General features: G+C 47.1%; 1 protein-coding gene across 2 annotated transcripts; it reads left to right on the forward strand.

Annotated features, from left to right (window-relative positions):
- Positions 1-4554: 4554 nt before the first annotated feature.
- Positions 4555-25614, forward strand: UTP25 (UTP25 small subunit processor component). Of its 2 annotated transcripts, none has more exons than XM_036015949.1 (12): positions 4555-4773; positions 5586-5625; positions 6225-6477; positions 8158-8334; positions 10252-10340; positions 11483-11893; positions 14092-14311; positions 15903-16105; positions 17533-17715; positions 17845-17957; positions 18909-19154; positions 24794-25614. In XM_036015949.1, the coding sequence occupies exons 1-12, from the start codon at positions 4667-4669 to the stop codon at positions 25035-25037; spliced, it is 2286 nt and encodes a 761-aa protein (XP_035871842.1). In that variant the 5' UTR covers positions 4555-4666; the 3' UTR covers positions 25038-25614. The 2 variants fall into 2 exon arrangements, with proteins under 2 accessions (XP_035871842.1, XP_028386732.1); XM_028530931.2 differs by having other exon boundaries at positions 8161-8334.

Below are 25614 nucleotides of genomic sequence, written 5' to 3' on the forward strand. Positions count from 1 at the left end.
TTGTTCTCTGTCCCTCATATCCTGTCGTGAATACATGCACGCTGTTCATGAAGTCAGCTGAAACGACTCACGCAGCCCGAGATCTAGGGTCTATATCAATTTTGAGTTCAGCACCAATGTCCAATGAATGTGACTGATTGACAAATGCCCAACGGCAGCAGCTCCCCCGCAACTTGGCCCCCAGCCCAAAACACTGTCCTTCCTGTTTTGGAACATATCAATTCACAATTTATTCTAGTGTGTTTTGACAATCTGGGTACTTATTCATACCCAGACAGAACTGCAGACTCCTAGAATAGGCAGGCGTGGATCTTATTCTTTCTCCTCACCTCCGCTGCTGGCGTAGCACCTGGCTGACAGAGATTAGTGAATATTTTTTTGAATGAATAAGTCAGCTCATTATAGGGTAGCAAAAGACTAATTTCTGCCAGCACGCTCAGGGAGAGGCTGGATTGCTTTGGGGTGAGTATAGGCACATGCATATGCATGTGGTGGAGGGGCTGGTCTCCTGTGTGGGAAACTCCGACTTCACTCTCGGAGGAGGCAGGTGTACCTGTGTGCACATGTGCGCACATACACACACCCCTTCCCCAGAATCTTCCCAATCAGTAGCTGTCTGAACTTTTATCATCAGAGACTCACATCTTTGGGTTATATATCATGTTTTCCTGTCAACATGTCTTGAATCGGTGTGCCCTGTTACTACATAAATTTCAAAACTGGAACATCCCCAGTGCCTGATCTGTATCCTCCAGTGCTGACCCCCATCCCCTGCCCTTGAAAATCTCAGCTAGACCCCTGCTTACTTTCTGTAATTTGCATTAAAAAGTGGATTGTTTATATCTTTTCAAATACATAGCTATATATCAAATAAGCTGTCTCAAACCATATACACCATCGTGTTTGCAAGGGATTAAAACGCATCAGTCTGTATAACCCTGTGAATTAATAATGACACTGAAAAGAAAAACAGAAACTTGATCACCATGAGAAGATCTAGTGAATTGACTCCTTGTGTTCAAAATTAGTAAGTGAAGGGAGTGAATCAAGAATTTATTCTGCCTTCCCTATACAAACTGTACCACTGGGTAACCAAGATTTAGGTAAGGGAAAGGTCTGTCATTATAGAAAGAGTCCAGCAAGTTAGTGAAGAAGAAATGATAGGATTAGAATATCTCCTCCTAGGATAGAAGTAGAATGCAACCTCTAATGAATTGACAGGTTTATACAGTAAGCACCAATGGGCAGTAACATGACAAAATGAAAGGCAATCAGATATTATATGTCTCCTGTTGGAAATATAAAGTACCAACCAGAATGAAGTCTGATCAGAGTTCTAGGTCCAACGAGCTACTCACAAGAAATAAAGAGAACGATAGACCACATAAAACCAGCAAAACATAAAACAAAAAACCATGTTTATGAGGCCATCAGAATTTGAACACTGACCAGATATAGGGTGATATTAAATAATCATCACTTTTTGTAGGTGAAATAATGCTGATGTGGCTATGTTTAAAACATTTTCTTATTTTTAAAAATGCATACTGAAATATTTACAGGTGAAATAATATGATGTTTGGGGTTTAAAGGTACTTAAAAATAATGCAGAGGAGTATCAGGGGCAGTAGTTGGGCATATATATGAAACAAGATAGCCTTGTGTCGATAGTGAAGCTGAGTAATAGGTACATGGGAATGCATTATACCATTCTGTCTACTTTTATATATACTTGAAATTTCCCCCCCAAAAAGTTTCTATTAAAAAAATGTGCCCTGGCTGGCGTAGCTCAGTGGATCGAGTGCGGGCTGGGAACCAAAGTGTCCCAGGTTCGATTCCCAGCCAGGGTACATGCCTGGGTTGCAGGCCATAACCCCCAGCAACTCCACATTGATGTTTGTCTCTCTCTGTGTCTATCTCCCTCCCTTCCCTCTCTAAAAATAAATAAATAAAATCTTAAAAAAAAAAAAAAGCATTGAGTGCGGGCTGGGAACCAAAGTGTCCCAGGTTCGATTCCCAGCCAGGGTACATTCCTGGGTTGCAGGCCATAACCCCCAGCAACCGCACATTGATGTTTCTCTCTTTCTCTCTCTCTCTCTCTCTCCCTCCCTCCCTTCCCTCTCTAAAAATAAATAAATTTAAAAAAATGTATTAACGCCTTCCTGAACATTCTGATATGCTTGTCCTGAAGGATAGTCCTCCCTCTCCCACCCCTTGAGAGCATTTTCCTGGGAACTGCACAGACCCTGGGTGAAGTCACATTAATTCATAAACATCTCTTTATGAACCAGCATAAAAAATTATTTCCTGGACTGCCTTTACTCCTGAAAATACTGAGTGCCTGAGGGTGAAGGTGAGAGAAAAGCTTGGAGGAAGGAAAAGGAAGGCTACTGGTGGGGAGGAGAAAACGAAGAACACTTTGCCTTCGTTACAATTTTCCCAGGGCCTTTACTAGCTGGCACATACATCTCTGTGTGGGTTTTACTAAGAGAACTTTCACTTGAAGCGTGAAAAAAATGTTCGAATTCTGGACTCAGGTTTAAATGTCACAAAGCGTTCCCTTTTACGTTGTCAAAGGCTAATGTAAATATTTTCAGAAGGGGGGTCCCTTTTGTTTTGCTCAGTGAACCAATGAAAAGGCTCCTTGGGTGGAGCTGGGCACATTTTTGCCGGAACCTGGGAATAGTCTAGACCTGTCTGCAGGACTACACAGATGTGGAAACCAGGAGAGTGAGGAGTCACCTCAAGTGCTTAAGAATATGGCTTTTTATAGAAGATCTCTGGAAGAATGCCAAGAAACTGGTTGCTCATGGGGAGGGAAGCCAAGGCACTTGGGATAGGGTGGGAGAAGGGAGAAAAAAAGTTTGCCGTGATTGTCACAGCCAGGTTATATTGTGGTTAGCGCCTTAAAATATATGATGACACTTTGCACACAGTCTTTTGTTAAAATGACTGTACCTTTTATCTTGACATTTCACAGAAGACAGATGTCTGTTTGTTTATGGGTTCTTTCGCTGGGCCAGCTGCTGGCACCACCCACTGTTTGCATATTTCCTTGGTACTTCCTCTACCTGCCCTCCCTACCCCGCCCAACCTCCAGGAATCTAATTAGGAGCTGGAGATGGCCACTGGAAACTACAAGACTAGGATCCTAGTGGATCCAGTACAACCTGTGCAGGTGTGACATGGTACTGGGCAGGCAAAGCTCAAATTTTCCCAAAGAAGCACCCCTAGTAGCAGAGCCAAGTGAACACTCTTTGCTGGCTCCTGTTTCACCTTAAAAATTCAGGTGAGCCCTGACCTGTGGAGCTCAGTGGATTGGGTGTTGTCCTACAAATCAAAAGGTCGCTGGTTCAATTCCTAGTCAGGGCACATGCCTGGGTTACAGGCCAAGTCCCTCGGGGGCGTGTAAGAGGCAACCCATTGATGTTTCTCTCGCACATACATGTTTCTCTCACACATCAAAGTTCCTCTCTCCCTCTGTTTCTCTCTCCCTTTCCCTCTTTCTAAAAATAAATAAATAAATATTTTTAAAAAAATTTAGGTGAATTTTGTGGTCTATGAATCATCATTTGTTTTTTATAGAACATGATCTTGTAAGTTATCATTAGGAGAAAAATGTCTCTGTGTTTATCCTGTGGTCTCAAGTGGTCCTGTACACGCTGCATGTCCCTGAAGTACTGAGTCCAGTTTTGTTTTTTGCTTTTTCCTCTTTTTATTGAGGTTATTATTTACACATATTAAAATCCACCAATTTAAAATGTACAGTGTGATTAATTTCGGTAATTGTATACAAAGTGTAACTACCACCAGATCAAGATATAAAACAGTTCCTCCATCTCAACATGTTTTCCATTCCCTTTTGCAGAGTTGATTTTGGAGACACATAATTGAGTTCTATTTCTTCCTCCAACATCTGGCTCTCTGGGTTATTTTAGGAAAGTCACTTTACCCCTCTGGGCGTGTTTCTGCTCTTGTAACACGAACAATATAGAAACAGATTTGTTTCCAGGGGATCTTCAAAACTGCCGTGAAACGAAGCGTGAGGTCAGGGCTGGAATCTTAGCCTTGCGTCTCCATACTTGAGAAAGCACATGGGTAACAGCCCATGGCACACGGGAAAGACTTAGGTCTCCATCTCCTCTCTTGCTAGTGTGTAAACTTTTCTAAACGTCGGTTTCCTCACCAGCAGTATCAGACTTATTAGTAAGGTCTCTTTGTGTAGTGTCGTGAGGACGAAGCGAGTTGTGTGGGCATGCTTACATATCAGTTGGTATTTTTATTAAAGCATAATATAAAGTCACTGCATTCAACCATCTCCTCTACTACGTGTTTATTCAGGCTGAGTGCCACAATCAAAACAGAAGCGCAAAGCACGCCCACCCATTCACTCAACCCTGGCAGCCCCAAGCCTACCTGCCAACAAGTCTAAGTCACGGAGAACAAACGGGCACGTGTGCCTGCGCTTCCAAAGAGCCTCCCTAGGGGGCAGAATCGGAACCAGGAATTTTCGCTCCTGTCGTACAAGCGCGACGTAAAGCGGCTCTGCTTTACGGCAGCCTGCTTCCGCCGTTCGTGGTGTCAGAAGTTCCACGCTAGTGGATTGAAGGGACAACTTCTGGCGGACAACGTGGCCTTTGAAGGCGGACAGACGTGACTTTTCGCTATGGGTAAACGGAGGAGCCGGAGCCAGAGCCAGCTGCTCAACACCCTGACGAAAAAGCAGAAGAAGCACCTTCGGGATTTCGGCGAGGAGCATCCCTTCTATGACAGGTATGGAGAGGCATGGCCAGGGCCAGCGCTGCCGGCGTCTTCTCCCAGTTGGAGCCCGCGTCTCCCCGTCTGGGTCCGCAGGTCTCCTCTGCGGTGGTGACCGGGCTGCTCCCACCTCTTCGCATGGTTCCCCGGCGCCCGCGGTGCTCAGGGTCAGGCCCCGCGGGTGCTCATCTGGGGAGGATTCTGGCGGCCACCCGCCTGAGAGGTGGTTCTGCACGGGTCTTCTCCCGTTTGGTGAGCTCCTAACGTTGTACCAGACCACACTCCCGCAGTGCTGGGTGTCGGCTGGCTTTCTATGGTCAGTTTCTCAATTGATTTGTTTTTTGTTTTCTTTAAAGAATCGCTTGGGGCCCTCGACATCATCGATTTATCCAGTTAACATGAGGGAGGAAACTGATGTGTAGGTAGTTTGTGGGTTCCTCAGTCAGTGTCCAGACTCTCAGTTATGATCTCAACACCCCACCCTTTTGGGCCACTTTATCAGTAACTTAAAGGGATATTCTAATTAAGAAATTTGCTAGAAAAGGTAAACCTGAGGTTTTTTATTTGCCAAAATAGCCATCTTTTAGATGAGAGCCAGTTGTGTGACTCCAGTATTTGTCATGTGACCTCGTGAAACTTTGTGTCAGTTGTTATCTATTTGTCATATTCTAACAGTCTCTGTCCCAGTGCATTTGTTGTGTTTATGTGACTGTAGTTACAACGTGTTTGTAATGGTCTATTCTGCCATTTTCACTTGTAGTTGTATCATTACACTTTTTCCCAACTGCTGCATACTTACAGTTAAAAACTGACCTGTTTCTTCGCAGGGTTTCTGGAAAGGAAGCAAAACCACAGATTTGTCAACTGGTATGTTTTATACCTTCTTTGTAATAGTTGGTCCTGGGTTGTCACTTTTAAAACTGTATGTAAGAATAAAGTTTGGCTACATGTTCACCCTTTTCTATTTTAGATGTAAGCTGTTATTTTAGTAATATTGCTTCATTTTGAATGCAGATGTCCATTAAAATGCTGTTGTGATAACTACAACAGTAACCAAAGTTTAAACTGCCCTGAGAGATCAGTCTGTTAGAACCTGTTGAGGCTTACTTACCAGCCTGCATTCTCTTGTTGTATTGGAATTCTCCTGTTGCTTCTTTAAATGGGCCAAGTGTCTGACAAATAGGTTAGGTCCCCTTATGGCCTAAAGCTTTATGTCAGCTTTCTTCCCATGTGGAACATAAGCAGTTCCAAGATGAAGAGCTGCTAGAGTCTTAGCTAGATTAAGTATTGTAAATAAATGTGATGCTATGCTTGCTTGAATAGAATAGATAGGATTGTATATTTGCAAAAAAGCTATTTTTTATTTAGGGAAGTCCGAGCCTGTTATGCTGTCGATCTGTTGATAGTCACAGGGTAGCAATGAGAACAATATCGTTTTGTTTTTAAAATTCCTATCTTCTTTTTAGTCAGAGAGTTCAGATAGTTCAAATTCTGAAAGTGAAGCAGACAGTGAACCAGAACAAGTTTCTGGGTACCACAAACTACTCGCCACATTGAAGAATGTTTCTGAAGAAGAGGAGGAGGAGGAAGAGGAAGAAGAAGAGGAAGAAGAGGAGGAAGAAGAAGGCAGTGCTTTAGATGAGGCAGAAATGAACAGTGAAGATGGTGACAGTGATGCCAGTGTGGAGGAAGAGACAGCAGCAGCTGGGGTGCAGGAAAGTAAGTGTCTCCCGTGCGGGTTCATCGTCTGTGCCAGGAGCGCAGACAGCTTGCCCCCTGGGCACAGTGCCCGGTGCTGTATGAGGGGGGAGGGGAAGTGTGTGGATCCAAAGCAGAGATTCTTTAACCTTGCCGGCCTCGGTGATACTTTGACAGTCTGATGAAAACATAGGACCTTCTTACCAGAAAAATGCAGAAGTAATATTTTCGCTTAGGATTTCCAGGACTTCATCAAAGTGTCCCTGAATCAGAAGAAACAGAACATAATTCTGCTTTTATAATGGTCTCAATTTATTAAAGAGATTACCATTCTTCAGCGAAACCTAGTTTAATGAAAAGTAGACGCAAATATACAAAAATGTTCAAGAAGCAGGTTCTTATGCAACAGCCGGAGATGTATGGTGTGAAGAGATGTCGAGTGCTCACACACTGCCAGGGAAGGCTTCGGAGAGGAGCTGGGGTTGACAGCCTAAAGGGCCTTTTCTCACTAAGGCTTCTAGGTGACTCTTCAACTTTAAAACCAGCTTTATTGAGGTAGGGTTTGCGTGTAATAAAGACTACCCATTTTAAGTGTATAGTTCAATGAATTTGGACAAAAGAATACATCTGTTATTACCATCACAATGAAGATTCCAGAACATTTCCGATACTTCCAAAAAGTCCCTTCTTGTCCTTTTTATAGTCAGTGTCCCATCCCTGGCATCAGGCGACCACTAAGCTGCTTTCTCTCACTATAGGTTACTTTTGCCTGTTCTAGAAATTTATATAAATGAAAGCATACAGTATAGGTACTCTTTTCTGTCTAGCTTCTTTGGCTCCTCACGTTGTGATTCATCCATGTCCATGTGTTATTAATTGATTACTTTTCATGGCTGCAGTAGTACTTCATCATCAGAATATATCTGGGGGACCCTTTTTATCTCACTATCCTAATGCCTATTGCAGCGTATTTTTCCTGCACTTTACAGTGTTGCACGGCATTCTTAGTATTTTAATTAATGAGTTTTACTAGGATAAAAATTAATTGTCTCAGACTTAGGGTGTTTTTTGTTTTGTCCTTATTTTTCTTTTCTGTTTTGGATTTTTCAAACTGAAGTGTGTTTTTTAAATTATAAAAGTAATCTATATTTACTGTAAAAATTCAGGAAGGTGGTATAGTTAACCTTTACCCCCACCATTTTTGTAACCTGCCAGACTACCTTGTGGATGTAATGTATAAAAGTACGAGCATGCACACATATTTGTGTGTATTTGTATAGTGGTCTCGTATATTTCCGTTACTTAATGTTTTTTTCTTTAATGATATACCATGGACATTTTTCCACATGTGTGACTGGGTTCACATTCGCTTTAATTAGATAGTATTCCATTGTAAATGTTATGTGGTTATTTAATTATCCCAGTGATAGAAAACACTGGAGTCACTTTTCCCAGTTATTTCTTATCATAAAGTCCACTGCTGCTTTGACCATCTCCCACGTACGTCTCAGTGGACTTTGTTGGAACTGAGTCAACAAGCAAGCTTAGCCTTGAAATTTGTTTTTCACCTGAATTTGCTTAAAAGGAAATAATGGCAATGAACATTGTGTTGATATTGGCTAAGGAGTTAGATTTCATTTGTCAACAGAAGTAGGATTGTACTGATGATTAAATAACTTTATAAAATATTTCTCAAAATTGGAGGTAAAGCCTTACCTGCTGACCCTGAGGGAAAAGATGGGGACGAGCCACCCAGCACATCACAACAGGAACCCCCAGAGGAGTTTACAGATACAAAACATGAGTCACTTTTCAGCCTGGAAACCAATTTTCTCGAAGAGGAAAGTGGAGGCAGCTGTTCCCTGAAAGCATCCCAAGGTCAGAGCACAGTAGGTATTGTTTGAATTCATCAGGTGCTTAGTGCAGGGCTTATGGGATGGTACACATGAAATCTCCTGTTATTGGAATGAGTAGTGATAAAAACAGATGCTCTAGCAGCTAGATCAAGAGCTGGGAAGAAATACCTCTCAAAGGTATTTTGTGCTCTTCAGTGGTTAGGTGGTATTGGGCGTTGGGGGAATGGGGATGGCTGGTTAGGAGAACAGACACCTTAAGAGTGGTAGGAGGGGAGGCCAGTTTCCCAGGTCTCACATTCCTACATTTGGGGTCAGGGGAAGACTTCTGATTTCCTTCCCAAGAAGGGAAGGAAGAGGAGAAATGCTTTATGTTTTTCTTTCTACTTTTCACTTGCTCTTTTTTGTTGGAGCAGTAATTTTCCAGATTTGCAAGACCCACGAACTAATCTGACTTTCTTATTACCATGGAGTGCTTCAGGAGCTGACAAGCTCCACTCCTTCTCCCCAGTCTCCTGTAGCCTCTTGGCCACGCCTCGGTCTAAATGTCCGTCACTTGGGCAAGGGCTGCCTGTGGTATACTTAGGCAGGTCTCTGTTATTTTTCTCTCTCTCTCTCTCTTTCTCTTTTTCTCTGTTTTTTTTGTCCAGTTTGCTGGCCTGTAGCTGAGTAAGCAGGCCAGAGGTTGGTCTTATTTTGTGTCCTGATTGCTTTTTTTTTTTAGAGGGAGGGGACAGGAGAAAGAAAGAGGTAAACATCAATGTGTGAGAGATACATGGTTGCCTCTCACACGCTCCAAACTAGGAACCTGGCCCACAACCTAACTTGGAATTGAACCAGTGACCTTCTGGTTTGCAGGCTGCCACTCAGTCCACTGAGCTATACCAGCCAGGGCCTGAGTGCCTTTTTTGGTCCCAGTGCTGTTCTTCAGCCCAACTCTACCATTAATGAAGCTGAAATTTTAACTTGTCTCATTTGGTTCTGCTTGTCATTATAGTGGAGAGGGAGAAGCAGAGGTAGAATTTGAGCACAAACCTCATTCTAAACCATCCAATCTTAAAAACCTGAAGGAAACATTAGGAAGCTTAGCTGTCCTCAAACGTCTCTGTTTGTTTTGCCTGAACAGATGTATTAGCACCTAGAATGCTTATTGCTCATTGCTTATTGCTCATGTCCTCTTGCTCATGCTTATCTTGGGTATTAGTACGAGTTGCATTTGAAGTTTTACCATTTGCGTCCTTGAATGGTTCTTTTAACTTTGCCCTACTTCTTAATGAGGGGAGTGGAAGAGAAGGCTGAATGGCCAGCTCAGAGCACTGAAGGTAACCCTGTGTGCAGGTGCTACCACGTGGATTGTTCGCTCAGCTTAGCTGAGTATTGAGCATTTGTATGTGTCCTGCAACGCACGATGAATCAGACAGGCCATCCTCAGGGATCTCACAGTCTGGTGGGGGAGATAAGACATGCTCACGTGTTTGGGGAGTTGGTGGCTGGGGAGGCAGGGTTGGGGACTGTCTGCAGGGGGCCAGGGGTGGCCCCTTGGTGGAGCCAGCACTGTGCCTGACATAATAGGCCCCTGGGAAATAGTAATTTGTGGTGCTGATACAATTTGGATATACAAAAATGAGGTAAAGGAGAGGATAGAATTTTTAATTGAAGGAAAGCCACTGAGGCAGAAGAATTTGAGGGCCATATAATTCAGAAATTCAAATTTCAGAATGAGAAGTTTCTTCAAAGGTTTTTGAGCTGGGAAGTAACGGTTAGAGAAATGCTTTAGGAAAATGAACCTGTCGGAAACTTGCACGCTCTGACCTGGGAGAGAGGATGGGGAAAGTGGATGGGGGAAAGGATGAGTTAACGTGAAGAACAGCATGACATTCATTCTGTTCAAAGTGCCTGCTAGTTCCTGCCAATGTTCTCACATTCTTTATTTCCGTACTAGATCCGTTTCTACAACATGTAAACAAAGAACTGAAAGAAAAAGAAATTCAGGCTGCTGCCACAAACCCCAAAACTACCCACGAGCTAAAAGTAAGTGCTGCTTGGTCATCTCAGTCACAAGGAAGGAAAGCCCTAAGTAAAGCAGTGGTTTTGGGTGTCAGCGATCTCCCCAGACAGAGGGTATATATGCCAGCGGGAGATGGCTTGATGGGGAAGCAGGGCACGGGGAGGCTGGAGGAGCCTTGCGGGGCCTGGGTGTGGCGTGAAAAGGCGCCAAGAAGCTGGAGTGTGGGAGCCAGATGAGGTAAGAGTGCTGCATAGACCAGGACGCTGGGCTTGAGAGCAGCATCTGTGAGGGGCTGCTAACGTGACCTAACAAAGAGTAATCTCCCTTGTTGGTCTTCACTGTTCTCATCTGTTCGAGGGGGACAGTAATGCCTACCTGAAATAAAGTAATTTATTGACCGATACATAGAAAGTGTTCAGCAAAACAGTAGCTACTGCTGTTGTCCATTTGTTTGGAATATTAGCTATGAGTTACAACTAAATTACTCAAATATGGAGCAGTTTTTGCTTTGGTTTTTTTTTTCCCCACCAATTGATGCTGTTCATGTGAATTGGTCATACTTTTTTAATTGGAATTTTTATTGAGATAATAATTATAAACACACTTATAATAAATAATACCAACACGCCCCGTATGTCCTATGCCCAGTTTTCCCAATGGTAACATCTTACAAAACAACAGTACAGTGTCATAGTCAGAAAGTTGACATCGATGCAGTCTGCCCATCTTACTCACATTTCCCCAGTTTTGCTCTTACTCTGTTGTGTATGTGTTTAGGTCCGTACTGTTTTATCACATGTGTAGATTCCCCCACCCGTCACCGTACTCAAGGCGCAGGACACTTCCAGTACCATAAAGATCCCTGGTGTTTCCTCTTCCCCTTCTAGAAGCATGCCCACCTCCCTTGCCCCATTTCTATAATTTTGTCATTTCAAAAGTGTTTGGAAACAATTGTGGGGCTCGTATGACCTCCCTGAACCTCAGCGTTTCCTGCACTGTGAGAAAACAGCATTAAGCTTGCAGGGTTGTTGCAAGGATGAAATGAGATGCCCTGTAAATCACGAGGGGTCTTGGTAAATTACAAAGTGCTCTGCGAGTATAAGGCTGGAGTGTAAGGTCCCTATAGTTCATTTCTGACGTAGCTCTTGGTCTTTCTCTCCTCTAGTGGCCCGTTCTGGGTCAGCTTGTCTTTTCATCCAAGTTTCTGAGTTTGGAGACATTTAAACCTCCAAAGGACCTTGATGTAAAAGCACTTCATCTCCAGAAGCCTCTAGAATCCACCTGGACCAAGACCAACAGCCAGTTTCTCTCTGGTCCCCAAAAATCCACCAGCCCCTTCACACCCCTCCAGAAGGAGCTCTTCTTAATCATGAATTCCTACCGGGACTTGTTCTACCCAGAACGCACTGCCCTGAAGAACGGGGAGGAGATCCGCCACGTGTACTGCCTGCACGCGATAAACCACGTGCTCAAAGCCAACGCCCAGGTGCTTGGCAACAACAGCAGGCGCCGAAGCCAGAAACTTGGGGTGGGCGACGATGATGACTTCAGGGACCAAGGGCTAACAAGGCCCAAGGTGAGTGGCAGCAGGAGAGCCTTGTCCTCAAGAAGGAGGCTGCAAGGCACTGCCCGGTAGGTGCCTGGCACTTCTCAGGTACTCAGGTACTCTAATGAATAGAGATATGAGTGCATTAGTCAGCAGGCATATCCGATGGACCACGTAGGTGGAGCCGTGCTGCAGACGGCTCAGTGGACTGCTCTTAAGTGGCTCTGCCTGGAAGCCTGTGTATAGGAGGTACCTCCGTGGTAATTCTCCTTTAAGATAAACCCTGAACATACATAAGTAACATCCCTTTATAAATCTGCTCTTTGTGATTGTGGAGCTGCATGGGACCTTAACAAGCCTCTTATTTAATCCCTACAATGGTACAGCTCTGGGCTGAGACCAAGATCTGTAGGGGCTTCGCTAGAGAGAACCAGGAGAAGAGTAGTGGAGATGGGACAGGAACCAGAGATTTTCTTCACTAAGCCACATAAATATGTAAACCTCGGGAAAAGAAAAAATTCCTACTTTTTCCTTTGTATAGTTACTGCTGCTCGAAATGATGATTATATTTATTTGGGCTCATAAGCCTAAGCTCTATGGACTTAGGGCTGTAATAGAAAACACGTTTTGTTTATTATTAAAACAAAAAATTTTTTTTTAAATCTTTAAAAATATTTTTAAAGATTTTATTTATTTTTAGAGAGGGGAGGAGAGGGAGAGAAACATCAGTGTGTGGTTGCCTCTCATGCGCCCCCTGCTGGGGCCCTGGCCAGCACCCCAGGCATGTGCCCTGACAGGGAATCAAAACAGAGACCCTTTTTCCCAGTCCGGCATGCAATCCACTGAGCCACATCAGCCTGGGCATAAGAAAATGCCTTTTAATTCTGCCTGTACTTTGCGTGATGTTGTGGAGCTAGATCTTATGTTGGCCATCCTCCTCCCCCTTAGCCTATGTGGCTCCATATTGAAGAAACCTCATCTTTTTAGATTGTTCTCATTGAGCTTAATAGGATCTTCCAGTTTTCATACTAATGTGGCTCTTAGAGTTTCTTAGTCCAACCCCCTTGTTTGACAGCTGGGGACACCGAAGCCTAGGCCCTTTCTTAGTTTCGCGGCGGGGCCGGTGACTCGGCCCTCTGCGCTCTCTGTTCGTTGTCCCTGCAGTGGACCACTAACCCCGCGCTGGTCGTCTTTCTGGGAAACTGCCTCAAAGTCTTGACCATCAGGATTGTATGATTATCGGCTTCTATTTAGAATTGCAAAAAAGAATAAGAGACAGGTTACCCAGGAAACAGTTAGAATGTGGTGAATTGCATGATCTGATTTGGGTTATTTCTACTGATTATATTGTTTACAAAAGGGTAATTAGAAATTAATCAGATATTAAGCACCTTCTTTTTTTTTCTAGCAATAGTCATAACTTTAAGCATTTTAGGAAATATTTGGAAAACTAAGTCCTATATTTCCCATTAAAATATAATCTTATTTCAGAAATGCTTTATCATTATTTCTGAAAATGTACTACAGAATGTACTAGAAAAGTAGTGATGCATTAGTCCTTTTCCTTACCAGTTTTGTTCTCTGCTTGTTACATCTAACTCATTTTTTTAAAAGATTTTATTTATTTTTAGAGAGGGAAGGGAGGGAGAAAGAGAGAGAGGGAGAGAAACATCAGTGTGTGGTTGCTGGGGGCCGTGGCCTGCAACCCAGGCACATGCCCTGACTGGGAATCGAACCTGCGATGCTTTGGTCCACTGAGTCCACTGAGCTACAGTGTAACTCAGTCCACTGAGCTACACCAGCCAGGGCCTCATCTAACTCATTTTTTATTTGGCATATATTTGTTCTTGGGTTCTTCTGTATAAAAATACAGCACTGAGTTTCGCGAATGACAGAAGTGAGTCATGTTCCTTGCCCTCAAAGAGCTGATGTGTTTACATTGTTTAGTTTTTGCTGGTAGACTCCTCTGTTAAAGACATTGACTTAGCCTAGCAGGTATTTCCAGATTCTGCTTGAGAACTGCCTCCTGCGGAGCCATGAGACTAAAATCCAGAGGACATGGCGCTGTGGATGTGGCAGGTACTCAGCTTCTAGGACTCAGTCAGATTCCGTGCAGAGGGGTTGTCACGAGTGTGGTCCCTGGCTGGGCCGCTGCGGTACATAGGGCTCACCTCAAGGGGCCTTCCCTTCCCCTTCCCCACCCAGGCTGCCCATTGCTTCCTCCACAGGTGCTGATAGTGGTCCCGTTCCGGGAAGCTGCCCTGCGGGTGGTGCAGCTCTTCATCAGCCTCCTTGAGGGCGACAGCAAGAAGAAAATAATTGTGAGCAACAAAAAGAGGTTTAACAGAGAGTATGGCTCAGATCCCGAGGAGAGACCCCCCAACCTGAAGAGGCCCGAGGATTACGAAGCTGTGTTTGTTGGCAACATCGACGACCACTTTAGGATTGGTAACTGTTCCTGGTCAAAACTGAGACCCCGAGGGACCTGAGGTGTGAGGTTCACAGGGCTGGGGGCTGGAAGCCTGAAATTAGGCATTCTTTCAGTGGGCCACTGACTCAGCCGCCTCACAGAACCAGAGTGCATTTAAGACGTCTCGTCTGCTGGTGGGGCGAGTCGTGCCGAGGCTGATGGGTGGAGCATCTCTGAAGGTGCACGTGGAAACGTGCAGACCGTAACAGAGATGTCTCAGCACACCCCTCACTGCAGCACGTAGTCGGTGCTGCAGGAGTTCCCGAGGAGCTGGAAGTGGTGGGCCGAGGGGCTCGGTCTGGGGAGGCTGAATAAACTGAGCGTCTGCATAATGGCGGCCTTCCCTCCTGCCTGCCGCGCAGAGTGCCTGCCCCTCCATTGCGGCCCCACAGGACTTACCCCCACTCCACTTTCACGCTTCTGCTTGTCTCTCATTCAGCTCCCACATACTTGGTTGGTTGTACATTGATAGAGTGAAGTTCTTGGAAAATGTTCATAAATCACATATATTCATTCATCAAACATTTATTAAGCATCTTCTGTGTGCCAGGCACTGTTAAGAAACTGGGGATATAGAAATAAAAGTCGTCCAGTTTCCTGTGGAAACAGTACAGAATGGTAACTGTTAAGCTAAGAGGATGCAGTGGGTGTTCTGGGAGCATTTAACACTCTCGTCACCCAGCATGGGCACAGGGTGGTTAGCAAAGCTCCTGGTGGAGGTGCCATCTGTACTGAGTTGAAACCTGAGTAGCATTTAGCCAGTTACAAATGGAGGCAGTCAGAGTGGAGGAGAAGGTTTCAGACAGAAAACTGCACGTACAGAGCCTCAGGGTGAAGACGCCAGGTGTGACCTAAGATTCACACAGGCATCAGCGTGGCTGGAGTGTAAGGTGCAAAGGGGATAAGAGCTGATGTTCAGTTTTAAACCTGTGCAGATCTTATCAGCCTGCAACTCAGGAAAGAGAGGTCATGTGAAGGTGACGTTAAAACTGTGGTTAGTGAATACATTTCCCCAAAGCTTTATATAGGGTGAAAGTAGAACTCGAGAAAGAATCCAGGGATTTGTGGAAGAGCTGTTTGGGTCTGGAAAGATCAATAACGGCCAGGTCAGTGATAGAAATGGAAGTGAGAATTGAAAACCACTAGTGAGGAAAAGAACATTTCACGGAGGGTATGTTCAAAGTAACGCTTATGTGTTCATGACAGGAAACACTGAAGTGCTATTGCATTGGTAACTCAGAGCCACTGGTGACCTTAGCAGGAGCCGTTTCAGAATCCTGAGCATCAGAGGCCAGATTGTGGTGCATTGAGGAGTGCGTGGGACATTTCAAAGTAGAGACAATTTTCTGGAAAAGTTTGGTAGTCGAGGAATGGAAGAGTGGGAGCTGGAAGGGACCGCAGGTGCAAGGAGAGAGCTGATGATGATTTTAATGATCAAACTAATTTGAGCATGTTTGGGTGCTAGGGGGAACGATTTAGAAGGAATAAGCATGGAGGCGCCTTGAGAGGGGGGAAGCCAAGGGCTGAGTAGTGATGGCTGAACCGATATGTACTGGCTGTTTCCTGCAGGTGTGGCAATACTTCAGAGAAGCGTCCGGCTGTACGCCCCCTTTTACTCCTCGGACATCCTCATCGCCTCCCCTCTGGGCCTGAGGACCATCCTCGGTGCAGAAGGGGAGAAGAAGAGAGACTTTGATTTTTTGTCTTCTGTTGAGCTTCTCATCATCGACCAAGCGGACATCTACCTGATGCAGAACTGGGAGCATGTCCTGGTAATGCTGCTCATTCGTGTCCAAGGGGACGCGAAACTCAGTGGTCTAAGTCCTGCAGGGTTGAAGTCCAGATTGAAGGATTGAACCGCAGGTAGCTGGGACACAGGGAAATCGTCCACATTTCCTAATTTGAAATGAAAAATATTGTCTCTTCTTCTACCCACAGATGGGTCAGTAAACTATCCAAAGGGACAAAAATTCTTGGCAGTATTTTCAAATCTCCAGAAAAGATCTCTTCCCCTGAAAGACTTCTGCTAATAGGCCACTCTAGTGTGGTGGGTGGTTGCAAATCCTTCCCACTAGGAATGTCTTTACCTGACCTACTTCCTCTTACCGTTTGTGCTCATTTCTTTTTGTTTGGTTTACCGTTGAAGGGGGATAGGCATTGCTCATGACTTTTTACCACAGATCTTGCTTTGCAGAGAAACGTAGGATGCCTTAATCCCCCTTACTGTAATTTGTTCAGTGCCTTTTATCTCTCCTTCTCCACATACTCCGTGCTGTTGTCAGTTTTAGGGTTAAAAACCTGTGCTTTGGAACAACCCCTATCACAAAACTATAGGCTACTGTTTTAAGGCAAGTGAGCACTTACCTCCTATAGCCCCAGGGCTTGCAGGGAGTTTGGGACAGATAAGGGAGCACTTACTTATAAAGTGGGGGGCAGATTTGTAGTAGTGGTTACCCTTCAACACATATTACAAGGTAAAGATATAATTAGAATGGAAAAGCTGTGTCAATGATTGTCATAGTCTCTTGTCCTCACCCGAGGACATTGTTTTTTTCATTGCTTTTAGAGAGAGAGGGAGGGAGAGGCAGAAGGAGAAGCATCAATGTGAGAAACATTGATTGGTTGCCTTCTCGAAAGCACCCCAACTGGGCATCGAACCCACAACCTGGGTATGTGCCCTGACCTGGAATTGAACCCGTGACCTTTCGGTCTGTGGGATGATGCTCCAACCAGCTGAGCCACACCAGCCAGGGCGGTTGTCACAGTTTTTAATTTGAGGAGAAGACGTGTCATGGCTCTGGGAATCTCTTCATGTTTTGAGAGCACGCCATTAAAGGCCACTAGCTCTGTTTTCCATGTCATTGTCCTTTTTGTCCAAGGCAGGGCTGAAGAACCCACAGAGTGACCGGGGGGCATGTCAGAAGGTCCTTTTAAAGGACTGTGTCTGTAGGTATCATTTTGATCCTCTTCAAAAAGTCCTGGAGGTGGCCAGCCTTAGCTCATCATCTTGTTGGGGTCGTCCGCCTGACTAGGGACAAGTCAGTCACTCATCTGAGCCTCAGTTTTCCGTGTAATTTGGGAGATGACAGTGTGTACTCGACCCATGGGGTTCAATGAAACGGTAGACTGGTAAAATGCGTAGCAGTGCCCTGTTGGTAACGCTCAGTGTATACTAATGGTAGTGTTATTTCTGCTGAAGCACTTGATGAACCACATGAACCTGCTGCCGCTGGACTCACACGGGGTGGACTTCTCCCGAGTGCGGATGTGGAGCCTCAATAATTGGTCCAAGTACTATCGCCAGACACTGCTGTTTGGGGCCCTGCAGGATGCCCAGATCAACTCCGTGTTCAACAGGTACTGCGTCAACGTGGAAGGCCAGGTGCGTTCTCTGCTCTGGGTGTTCGTGAAGCGTTGTGCATTGTTTGGGTCGTGAGGTGGAAGGAGAGGAGGGCATTTGGTCGACAGCGGGGACAGCTTGCCGCCTAATGCTCTCATCGGCTTCCGGCAGGTGGCCGTGAGGAACGCCCCGATGACAGGCTCCATCAGCCACGTGCTGGTGCAGCTCCCACATGTCTTCCAGAGGATGGAAGCTGAAGACCTAGCTTCAGTGATTGACGCCAGGTACCTGTCCCTCCCACCCGTCAGACACCTGGGGACCACAGAGAGGGACTCAGAGCTCGGGTCCGTGCTGGTTTGTAGATTACCATTTACCGAGTGAGATGAGATCACTGACGCTCACCGAGCATCGTCAGAGGGGCAAACTGAGGCCCAGAGAGGAACGGTGCCTTGGCCTAGTGCTCGCAGCTGATCAGTGGTGGGGTTCATACAGTAAATCGGGGTCCTTCCCCCAGACCGTGCATTCTAAAGTTGTATTACACACTGCTTCATGCTGCGAGGTATCCCTGGTCAGCAACAGAGCTGTAAGCTCCTCGGGGCGAGAACTATTTTTCTTTTTGTTTTTTGTTGTTAAAGATTTTATTTATTTATTTTTTTAGAGAGGAGGGAAGGGAGGGAGAAAGGAAGGAAGAGAAACATAGATGTGTGAGAGAAACATCGATCAGTTGCCTCTAGCATGCCCCCAATTGGGAGGGACCCTGGCCCTCAACTCCCTGGGAATCGAACCAGCGACCTTTCGGTGCCAGTGGGATGAGGCTCGACCCACTGAGCCACGTCAGTCAGGGGAAGAGCTGGTGTTCTGATTCTCTGCGTTTGGCCCGGCCTCCTCATGGTGCTCAGCGTGTGGGAGGTGTCAGCAAGTGCTCGCTGACTGACTGGTGACAGACAAGCGACAGACTGAGTGAATGCACGAGTGCGTGGGGTGCTTGCAGAGCTCCTGGAGTAACTTTCTGGGGTAGCTGCGTTGTATCTGTCCTTCATGGTGAATGGTGCCAGTGCTTACTTTTTAAATGTGCTTATCAGCGTTGTTCCAAGGTGACCTCTTTGCAGCGAGGTAAGCCACACTGGCCCTTACGGGGATGTGAAGGGAGACGGTCACTTGCCAGGGTCACTCAGTGAGGGTGACACGAGGGGCCCCAGACCTGCGCTGACTTTGCCCTTTGCCTCTCCAATCAGGTTTCACTTCTTTGTGAACAAGATTTTGCCTCAGTATCGCGACGCAGTCATGTCTCACTCGCTCATCTATGTCCCCTCCTACTTCGACTTCGTGCGTCTCCGAAATTACTTCAAGAAGGAGGAACTGAACTTCACGCACATCTGCGAGTACACCCAGAGGTCTGGCGTCTCCAGGGCCCGGCACTTCTTCCTTCAGGGAGAGAGGCAGTTTCTGCTCCTCACAGAGCGCTTCCATTTCTACAAAAGGTAAAGTCGTGCCGGGTTTGGAGCATCGCCTCTGAGTGGGGCCTGGGGATGCAGCGCAAATCACGGCCTGCTCCTGAGCACAGGGCACGTGGCGGGCTTCGCGGAGTTACAAGATGCTTCCCACTCTGCCTCCTGTAGAGAAGCCAGAGAGTCTGGGGGCTGGCTGGACTCTTCTTGGTTGGCTGGTTTCCTCCCGGAGCGGGCACTGTTGGGAAGGCTGTGGGCGTGCCGAGTGACTGCGGCACAACCCGTGCGTAGACCTGGAGTGGGGCGGGGGCCCTGTGCAGGCTCTGTCCGTGGCTGTGGGCGTACACCTCAGGAAAGACAGAGTCGAGCGACTCTCAGCTGGGATGGCACATGCGAGTTCAGGGAGGGGAGGGGCCTGTCGGGGAAGCACAGACACAGATGGGGCCTGAGTAGTCTGCTGGGGAGGGGCTGAGCACAGGGCCAGGGTTTGAAAGCTCTGGTGTGCCCCGGGGAGGTAGGCACACACTCGGTCCTCACCCAGGAGAACCGGTACCGGGGGCCCCTGGATGTTTGCGGGAGGCAGAAGGTCGGGGGCTTAGAATTGGATATCGAAGGGTTTCAGCCTTTGTTTAGCTTCCCTACCCTGGGACTTTGATAAAATAAGGGAGATTGGCCTTTTGAAAAAGTTCTCACGAGAGTGTTGGTCATACCGAGCCCTCTGTTACTGTTCGGGGCAGTCACTGACTGTCGTTCCCCCAGTTGTTCTGCTCATCCTCCCTGCTGCCAGATGCAGAAGCCCTGTCTGCCCTCACCTCGGGAGAGGCAGGTGCCTCGTCCTGTTGCCTCTTCCTTTCTGAGCCACAGTAACGCGCAGTGAATCTAGGTTTTGACTTGACTGTTTCATCAACTCTCAGTCATATTTGCTAACAAGGGGCGTGTTTTCTCAGAGGATCCCCAGCAATAGAGCCAGGAATCTTCCAGGCTTCAGAGCACGTTGGACACTGCACTTCGGCCCGGCGTTGCTGACGTGCTGGGGTTAGGATGGTGCCCCGCAGACATGCTCTCGTTACCGAGATGGGGAGGCCGGAACCCAGCAGCTGTCCCGGCAGAGCAGGCAGCCGCCACCTGACCTCTTTGGGTTTCCGCTGACAGGGTGATCCGGCAGCGGAGAGCTGAGAAGCCACTACAGCTGTGTTTCATGGGCTCCCGCCTGGGGACAAGGCTGCTGGCCCCAGAGTGTTCGTGAACGCTCGCTTGTTGACATCGTGCGCTTTGTTCCAGCCGGTTGTTTCCGTTCGCGTCGGAGAGTGGAGCTTCGGGGGCGTTTGCCTCTGCAGGTCTTAGGAGCCCTTAGTTTCCTGTCAGCTTGACAAGTGAAAGCAAGCCCTCGCCGGGAAGGGGGTGCACCGGAAAACTGCCCAGTGTGACTGTCTGGCCAGCCTGAATTAGCTGGGATGAGGGCCGCTCTCAGAAAGCAGCTTCTCAAGGGGAGGACATGATGTCCTACTTAAGGGAAAGAGCTCCTTTCTCTTTCTCTCAAGTAGGCAGGACAGTGCCCTGTCTTACACTGTTCATTTATTTACCAGACCGTTGTGCCTGCACAGTCATTACAAAGACACACCTAGTGTGACCTAGCATGTGCTGTTCGCTTCGTACCCTACACAGGTTCATGGGTGTAGCCCCTGTTGAAGGTGAATGGAAACAAGTTCTGTAGCTGCCAGTTATCGCAGGGTTCCAACTATAGAAGTTTTTGCTTGAGAGACCACCAAGGTGATGATGGGTGCTTTGACCTGCAGTGCCTTTGTAATTTGGTTTTTATTAACCTTAGGAAAAGGGCATGTGTTTTAAATGTTCCTATCCAATTCTGAAATTATGTATATATATATTCTCTGTGGAAGTAGGCAGTGTTAGAAATGTTGTAATTTATTTGTGAGGTAGCAAAAATACTCCAGCCTGAAGATTTGTTTTCTCTGGGGGAGATGAAACCAGTAGAATCTTAGAATTGGGTGGGCATTTGGTCGAGACGGCCCCTCCTAAGGAGAGAGGTTCACCGCTCTTTCCTGGACACTGTCTGTGGGTTACCACAGCAGGGGCTGTCAACCAGGGGGTGAGCCAGAAACTCCGGAGTGGGATCTGGGGAGCTGGGAAGGACTGTTGGGGCATTTCGGAGCACCCTCTCTGCCCTTGTATGAGAACTGGCCTCCACACTCATAGAGCAGGGAGACACCAAAGGAAAAGGCAGATTGGTGGGTGGCAGGTTTAATAGGCAAGGGAACTTACGTACAAGGCCTGTCTGGGGCACCCACGAGAGGAGCAGTTTTCACGTCTGCCCCCAGAATCTTAGAGGTTCATATAGAGGCCCTAACAGGGGTCAGTCTCGTGCCCAGTCTGGGGGTATCAGTCCCACGTCTCTGTCTCAGGCTGTATCAGTGGGGCAGCTTCAGGGAGCAGGGAGAGCAGGAGGAGCGCACGGTCCAAAGCACAGGGGAGGGGTGAGGCGCCTCCGTTTGCCCGAACCAGGGGTCATGTCTACTTGATGACCTTCCCCAAGAAGCATGTAGCTTCTAAAAACAAGAATATTCTTTTATCTAACCACAACACCATTATCACACCACTTGGCATTTCTACAGCTTCATCCAATGTATTAGTCTCTATTCAGATTTCCCTGGTTGTCCCCAAAATGACCATTGTAGCTGTTTCCCCCCAATCCAGATTCAGTTAAGGCTCATATATTGCATTTGCTTAACATGTTTTTCATATCAATCTTAGTTCTCAAGTGGGGAGTCAGTTTGCTTCTCTATCTTAGTTCTCAAATGTCTCTTGGGGAGTCAGTTTTGCTCCCAGGGGACATCTGGCAATGTCTGGCAACTTTGGATTGTTACAGCCAGTGGCTGTTGTGGCGGTTGAGGCCTGGGTGCCGCTGAACCTTCTGCAGGGCACAGGCAGGCGCTGTCTGCCTCGGAAGGCCAGTAGTGCTGAAGAACCGCGATCTAAAATGATTCTCTTTTTCTTTTTCACGACGTTGGCATTTTTTGGGAGTCCAGTGTAGTTTCCTATAGAATGTCCCATAGTTTTGATTGGTCTAATTGTTTTCTTATTTAAATAACTGGTTCCCAAACTTTGTTGTGCATTAGAATTCCCTTGCAGTCTTTAACAATCCAAATGCCCACGATGTATCCCCAGACCAGTCACATCACAGCACCTAGGGCTGGGACTGAGCACAGAAACTTCCTGAAACAAGCAGGGGTTTCAGCCTCCAGCAAAGTCTGGGAACCACTGGTTTAAACATTTTTTGGTGAGAATTCTACGTGGAGGATGCTGGCATCTTCCCATTGCCATCTCATCAAGAGGCACAGTGTCCGTTTATCCCATTTGTGGTGATTCTAAATGAAATCACTTGGTCAGGGTGGTTCTGTTCTCCACCCATCTCTCTGTTGTCAGTGTACCTTTTCTGTGTAATTTATAAGTACTCGGTGGAGTGTGTGTTGCATTCTTCTGATGGCTCCGTAGCATTGCATTGTGTGGATGTATAATGAACCCAGTTTCCTTTTCACAGGCACATAGGCTTGTTCCCTCTGTTTTGTGCTATTATGTACAACAATGCCAAGAACATCCGTATGCTGCTTGATGACATAGTTGCCTAGGCAATTCCTTGGGGTCAGTTTGGAAAGGAAAACTTGTTACCTCAAGGGCTGTACAGAATTAAAAAATTTTCTGTGCATTGCCACTGATTTGCTCCCTCCATTTTCCCCTTACCTTTGCCTCCCCCAGCACCCAAAATATACAATAATTTATGTATTTCACTGGCCTTTTTCTGCCAGTCACTGGACAGTCAAATGATAACGCCATCCTTTTAATGTTTTTTCCTTGCCTTTTTGTGTTTTTCGTACTTGTCAGTTGAACGTAGAGGCTGAGGTAAGTAGCACTTGTGTCTGGGCACACCTCACTGTCACACCACTAGTGTGGGAACTGGAACCAGTGGGGATTCGGTTGTCGCGATCGTAACCCTCGGTGCACCACCGACGTGACATCCTGCACCAGACAGTGAGTTCGTGTGGAGCCTGGGTGACGCGGGGCCTCTCCTCAGTGTCCAGCTCTCCTCTCAGCTCTCCCCGAGGCCTGTACCCCAGTGCCTGAGGGGGGGGGGTGTCCCCACACTCCTGTTCCCCCCCACCCCCCGCAGCAGGCTGCTCCTGCTTGCTACTGCCTGCAAGGCTGGAGGTGGGAGAGGGGCTTCTTGGGGTCCAGTTTGGTTTTAGGCACGCCCTGTTCATTCTGGGTTTTGGAGGTGTGACTCTCGGGGTTCTTGCATACCCGCCATGGCAGCCACACTCTTGTGTCTGTGAGCTGCCTTGGCGTCCGAGAGCGCCTGCTTCTCCAAGGTGGCGGCAGACCTCTCCTGCATCCGTGGGACCTTGGGCTGAACAGGTTTCGTGTTCTTTCCCCAGGAACAGGCTGCTGTTGCTTTGTCCCGGGTGTGAGTTGTGGGGATGGAGGGAGCTACCCCTCCACTAGGGACGGGTGACTCTTGTTTCACCGGCTCTCCCCCCACGAGCAGGTGACCTTTGCCCTCCTCCTGTTGGCTTTAGCCTTTTGCTTCACAGAAGATACGGGTCTGGAAGGTTCCGTAGAAGGGCTCTTGTCCGCCCCACCAGTGGGGGTCTCAGGTCTCCTGCCCTGCCCCCGGCCCTTCCCCAGGGCTCCCAGTAGAGGCCTGCAGAGAGAGCCCGTGTGAAGGTGAACTAGAGGGGTGTCTGGGAATCCCGAGGGCACCGGACTGGCACCCGAGCCCATGTTCGCCAGCCATCAGAATTCCTTGATGGAAAGGTGAACCAGAAGGGACTGCGGTTACAGTTTGAAGGAGGAGGGTCCTCAGAGAGATCAGGATGAGCCCTGGGATGAAAAGGCAAGAAAGCTTATCCTCTGTGAACAAACAGAAATTCCCAGGGAATGGGGGAGTCTAACCAGAAGAACCAGAACCGCGTCAGCATATAAAATCTTTTGTTGTGGGGCCCCAAATGGAATGATTGACCTTGACCCGAACCATATGGTGAGTCCCTAGGGTCTACCCCCTCCCCACCAAGCAGTACTGAGCAGCAGGGAGAGAAGTGCATAGGCTGTTGAAACTAACCGCCTTCCCACAACGCCTCATGGGTCCTCAGGCGGGATTTTGTACATGGATGAACTTGAGACATCTGCCATGGAGTTAGCATGTCTGTGGAGTGACAAGAAAAGACTAATAAGAATGCAGTCACAGTTTTTGCCTTTTTCTTTTGGACTGGCTCTGACCTCCTCTTTACCGAACGTTGTGTTTGCCTGGTTGCAGTAAGGACAAGGTCAGATTGGAAGCGCCTGCATTGTGAGGTTTCTCTGGCAGACCTGTCACCCTGGGTCTACCATGTTCCCCACCCACCTCAGCCCGCCGGAGTAGGCTCAGGAAATGCAGTTTATTTTGTCATGACCTTAAGCCAGTATTAGGAATTCAGATATGTGGTCACAAAAATGAGCCCTTCAAGCCCAAGCGAGAATAACCTTTGATCTTATTTGTGCCATTGCCTTTGTCCCCAAGCACGAGCACAGAGCGGCAGGGGTGCACTAGGCCCCTGCGGACCCCCAGGGAGCTTCCCATGCGTTTTCCCAAGTAGACACAGCCTCTCTTTCCCTCCTGACAGGTACACCATAAAAGGCATCAGGAACCTGATTTTCTACGAACTGCCGACCTATCCCCACTTCTACAGTGAGGTCTGTAACATGCTGAGGGCCAGCGCCGGGGGCGAGGAGGCCGCCTGGACCTGCACCGTGCTCTACTCCAAGTACGACGCCCAGAGGCTGGCCGCCGTGGTGGGTGCCGAGCGGGCCGCGCAGATGCTGCGGTCCCAGAAGAACGTCCACCTCTTCATCACCGGAGAGAGATGAGGGTCTGGCGTGATGGGTGATGCCTGGTTCCGCGCCGCGTGGACCCAGTTCTGATACCTCCGCAGGAGGAGGGCTGCTGCAGGAAGGTGCACTGGGTAGCGACACGTCCCCGAACAGTGCAGTGCAAACCAAACTTCAGTGACTCCCATCTTGCAGCGGTCAGGAGGGAGCGAATGGAAGGAACGCTGAGAAGTCGATAAAGGAAACTTCTACTTGTGAATTTTTTGTAAACCACGATTTCATTTATTGTGATTTTACCTATAAGTTATTATACTTGGTAAATTTGTTCAGATTTGCCTATTTCCTTTTGACACTTTCTTAAAGTAAAGCATACATATTTTTGCTTGTGAGAGCTGATGTGAGAAATTGGAATACTTCTTGCTGCTGAATATCATCTTAATTTTGGATTGCACAGGTTTTATAGAACTATTTTTTCCCCAAACTTTTTAAAACTGTAAATATTCTATTTTAATTCAACGTAGAAGAGCACATTCATTCACTGATTTTTCAAACTCACCATAGTAAATGTTTTAGATAAAATACACTCAAAATATTATATAAAAAATCAATTTCTATT

Source organism: Phyllostomus discolor, chromosome 14 (assembly GCF_004126475.2).
Source record: "Phyllostomus discolor isolate MPI-MPIP mPhyDis1 chromosome 14, mPhyDis1.pri.v3, whole genome shotgun sequence".
NCBI classification, from domain to species: domain Eukaryota; kingdom Metazoa; phylum Chordata; class Mammalia; order Chiroptera; family Phyllostomidae; genus Phyllostomus; species Phyllostomus discolor.

Excerpts from the sequence above, each read along its gene's own strand:
- UTP25 (XM_036015949.1), top strand. The coding sequence starts at position 4,667 with ATGGGTAAACGGAGGAGCCGGAGCCAGAGCCAGCTGCTCAACACCCTG. Across the intron at positions 8,335-10,251 it reads TTCCCTGAAAGCATCCCAAG|ATCCGTTTCTACAACATGTA; the intron begins GTCAGAGCACAG and ends TTTCCGTACTAG. Across the intron at positions 17,958-18,908 it reads GCTTCAGTGATTGACGCCAG|GTTTCACTTCTTTGTGAACA; the intron begins GTACCTGTCCCT and ends CTCTCCAATCAG.